This window comes from Monopterus albus, unplaced genomic scaffold, assembly GCF_001952655.1.
Source record: "Monopterus albus unplaced genomic scaffold, M_albus_1.0 scaffold71.1, whole genome shotgun sequence".
Classification (NCBI taxonomy): Eukaryota; Metazoa; Chordata; class Actinopteri; order Synbranchiformes; family Synbranchidae; genus Monopterus; species Monopterus albus.
The window spans coordinates 793,615-797,400 of record NW_018127951.1 but is presented as its reverse complement, the minus strand read 5'-3'; the positions used below and the strand labels follow the sequence as shown (position 1 = coordinate 797,400).

At 42.9% G+C, this 3,786-nt stretch overlaps 1 protein-coding gene across 1 annotated transcript in view; it reads right to left on the bottom strand.

Moving 5' to 3' along the window:
• Nucleotides 1-639: 639 nt before the first annotated feature.
• Nucleotides 640-3,786, bottom strand: part of LOC109963252 (uncharacterized) — a 12,524-nt gene continuing 9,377 nt past the window's right edge. The window contains exons 7-8 of the mRNA XM_020605616.1: nucleotides 2,890-3,004; nucleotides 640-1,750 (exon numbers count right to left, since the gene is read on the bottom strand). Coding sequence (XP_020461272.1) covers nucleotides 1,619-1,750; nucleotides 2,890-3,004 — 247 coding nt within the window. The 3' untranslated portion in view covers nucleotides 640-1,618. The remainder of the gene's footprint in view (nucleotides 1,751-2,889; nucleotides 3,005-3,786) is intronic.

Sequence of the window (3,786 nt, the reverse complement as noted above, 5' to 3'; positions counted from 1 at the left end):
AACTGAGGAGGGAGAAACTGTTCCAGCAAAGTCTGAATCAAGATCACCAGCCGCTACAAGGGTCAAACCACCATGTTACTGAAGCCACAGGAAACGAGGAGCGCTCGGCCTCTTCCTCTCTAAAAAAACCAAAACATAACCTCTGGGAGGCAGGTTGGAGCTTTAGCTTTAGATCAGATCAGTAACACTGGCATTTTCTGAATCAAATGATTTGATGACAGAAGCCCTTTGCTTCCATGACAGGAGCGCAGAGATAATCTCACTGGATGAATCAGTTAGTAAGTTAAGCTCAGAAGTTTTAATATCGATACTTCCTTTGTATCGAAATGTTTTATTCTTGTTTCATCAAGGCAACTTTAACCTTTTCTATTTCCTGGTTTGGGACACTTACTCTGAAAAACAGGAGAAGGTCAGAACATATCATGAGATTGTGCAGTAAAATTGCTGGCACAAATTTTGTCTCTTATATCATCGCCACAGGCAGTCCTCCCCCCTTTTGCTGAGAATAAACTGCTGCCTTCTGGTCGCAGATGCTCGACCCCAATGCAGGGCAAATAGATTTAAGAACTTTTGTTCCTGCCGCTACTGGAATTTTAAATAGTACCATGCAATGTTCTGCTTTTTGATTCGTGTATTTCAGTGTTTATTGTGTACTGTCGGGGCGGCTGTGGCTCAGGAGGTAGAGATGGTCGTCTCCTAAGTGGAAAGTTAGTGGTTTGATTCCCGGCTTATCCAGTCAAAGTGTCCTTGAGCAAGACACTGTTGCTCCCTGTGATGTCACGGTGTGTGAATGTGAGAGGTGCTGTACAAGTATTGGACCATTTACCATGGGTGAATTAATGTGGCTGTTAAGACAAACTGCCCTTCAGGGATAATTAACTTTAATATAAGAAACATTTTTTGCAAAGAATAACAGAAGAAGTGGAAGAAAATATATCCGCAAAACTTCAAACTAGCCATATTCACCTATATCAGTATAGAGAAGCTAGTCACCCAGCATGATGAGCACCCAACAGCCTGTGTCATGGTTGTAGATGAATGCAGAAATGATGTGAAATTTATTTTAAGTTCATTTCTGACTTTTTCCTTGCAAGTCTATTTTTTGGCTCAACCCATTGAAATTTAACTCAGTGATTTTACTAGTGAGACAAATTCTACCTAAACAGCAGAGAAATATTTCTATTCAAGTACAACTAAAATTGATAACAGATAATATGGCAGAAAGGAAAATATCAAGGTGGACTTGATTCTTGCTCCGACGCAGTGGCGAGCACCTTGTAACTGCGGGTCATCACGCTCCGATCGATTTCTGACAGCCTGCTGGTACTAGGAAACTCAAAATGGGAGGTGATAGTGCACAAAGTGGCACGTTAATGGAAACACTCCCCCAGTATTCATCAACAGGAGCTGGAGGAGACGACTTCTACACATGGAGAGAACTGCTCTGTTTTCGACTAGGTTATGTCCTCTCACCAGTTCAGACTTAAATAAGCAGGGGCGCAAAGAGTCACAGGGTCGGTCAACGTCCGACCTGCAGATAGTCCTCGTGTGGCCCAAGTGTCCGGCCCTGCTGCAGCTCTTTGGCCCATGAATCACAGTCCAACTGGAGCCAGCTGAGTTACTCCATGATGTTTCTGTTGCAGTCGTACGACAGGCGTCGCTTAGCGGCAGCATTCTGAGCGTGCTGATTGGCCAAGGGGAGGCCAGGGGAGAGACGGGGATTGGCTGTCCAGGGAGCAAGTCTGCTTTCCTGCAAAGATAACAAAACAGTGATGCGGGTGTTAAATCCGATGGCTAAACACTGAATCAGCAACACAACCCAGCAGCGTACACCATGAGCGCTGAAGTGATTTGTTGATTCGTTGAGTAGCTGGTTGACAGAAAATTAACTGATAGATACTTTATTTCGCCCTAGGGGAAATTTGGGACAGTTGTGGCTCAGAAGGCAATGCGGTTGTACCCTAACTGGAAGATCGCTGTTTTGATTCCCGTTCTCCCCAGTCCACATCTCAGTGTCCTTGGGCAAGACACTGAACCCCAAGTTGCTCCTGATGGCCAGAGCAGCGCCCTGCAGGGACAGCGCCGCCATCGGTGTGTGTGAGTTGGCGCTGCAGATGGCTGCCGCGGTTCTGTATCCCTTGTGTGTGTGTAACATACTTTGCCAATAAAAGTAATTAAAATTAAAACATTAATTATATAACATGGAGAATGTCATCACCAGGACATCACAGTTACACAAAGAACTTGGTTTAACTGATTAAAAGGAGACCTTCGCCAAACTCAGGATTAATAAGAAGCTAAAGAAAATGAAGGATTCACAGATAAAGTAATACAAATGTAACATTACACACAGTGTTTCTGTCCACGGACATATTAACCAGCTACAGTACAAGCAGCTCTGACTCTCCCACAGAAGCGTCTCCTTTGGCTTAGCTGTTAAAAAAGATCAGCTGTCACTTCCGTGCAAGTGTGTAGGAAGTAATTGTTACAAAAGTCTCAAGATAAAACCACACATCTGTACATTTTGCAGATGCTCTGTTCCTTCTGACATGGTGTGGTTCAGCTGTGGGACCGTTTAGTGAGTGTCCACATGTGTGTTTTGCATATAACAGCGGCTGCACGATTTGAATAGACCTGCAGTTTTCAAGACCAAGTCAAACAACTATCAGTTCATGTTAGGTGATGTTAAGGCTGCATCAACAAATTCAAGCTACACAACACTTAATACCCCGGGTTAATTCATGTGTATGGAGAGTGTGTGTGTAAAGAGAGAGAGCATTTACTGTAAAATGAGTGTTTTCCCTCAAAACGCTGAACAATGAAATACTAGAAACTGCCGCACAGTCATTTCCATGTCAGTCAGTGTGAATGAAGCCAGTGTTTACTCACAGTGTGCGGTCGCTGCGGGTGCAACGTCTTCAGCAGCAGGTTGCGAGACACGTCATTGGCTCTTTTGTAACTCTGGCCAATCATTTTGTTCAAGTCATGGAAACTGTCCAACAGCCTGCAGGATCGAACACAAACACGCAGAGGAAACAGTGGTTTGATGAGGGGGGTTGGCTTGTCTTCATGTTGTTAAAAATTCTGTACTAGACAACTATTTGCCTTAAGAAAACTGAAACCTAAATGGTCAGATCCTCTCAGAGTGAAGACAGTTTAAAGACTTTATTTCACAGCTACAGTACAACATCCATGTCATGTCACTGGCTGGAGTAAAATGTGTTGGTGAGCTGTTTCTTAATTATTTTGTTTATGACTCTAACAATGATGAATCATGGTAAATGCTCCAGTAAACAAGTCTCAGTATTTTAAAGTGCAAGGTATGTCTAAAACAGATTACACAACCACAACTCATGCACAACTCGCAGTTCACCACATTCACCACTTGGTGCCACAGTTTATCTCCACACAACCACCTTGACTCCAACATAGATTTTACAGTAAACATTAAAAGATTATCTTATTTAAAATTCACTGTTTTGGTTCTGATTCTCCACTAAACAACATACATGCTGAATGTTCAATAAATCCAATTAAAAACAATTCATTTGCTGTGACTCTGTGGACTGGCATCTCAAACACTAAAAGCAAAACCCAGAGGGGAAAACTGGTGAACTATTTTATATGTATGAGACACAGGTACATAGATGTACTAGGCAGTAATCATGCATCAGTAATGTTGCATATTGGTGAAACACTTTCACTAGCAGGGGCCTGCTCACTAAGTATGGATGTGATGAAGGGAAGAATGTATGTTTATGTCCTGCTCAGTGGGTCCACGCTGTT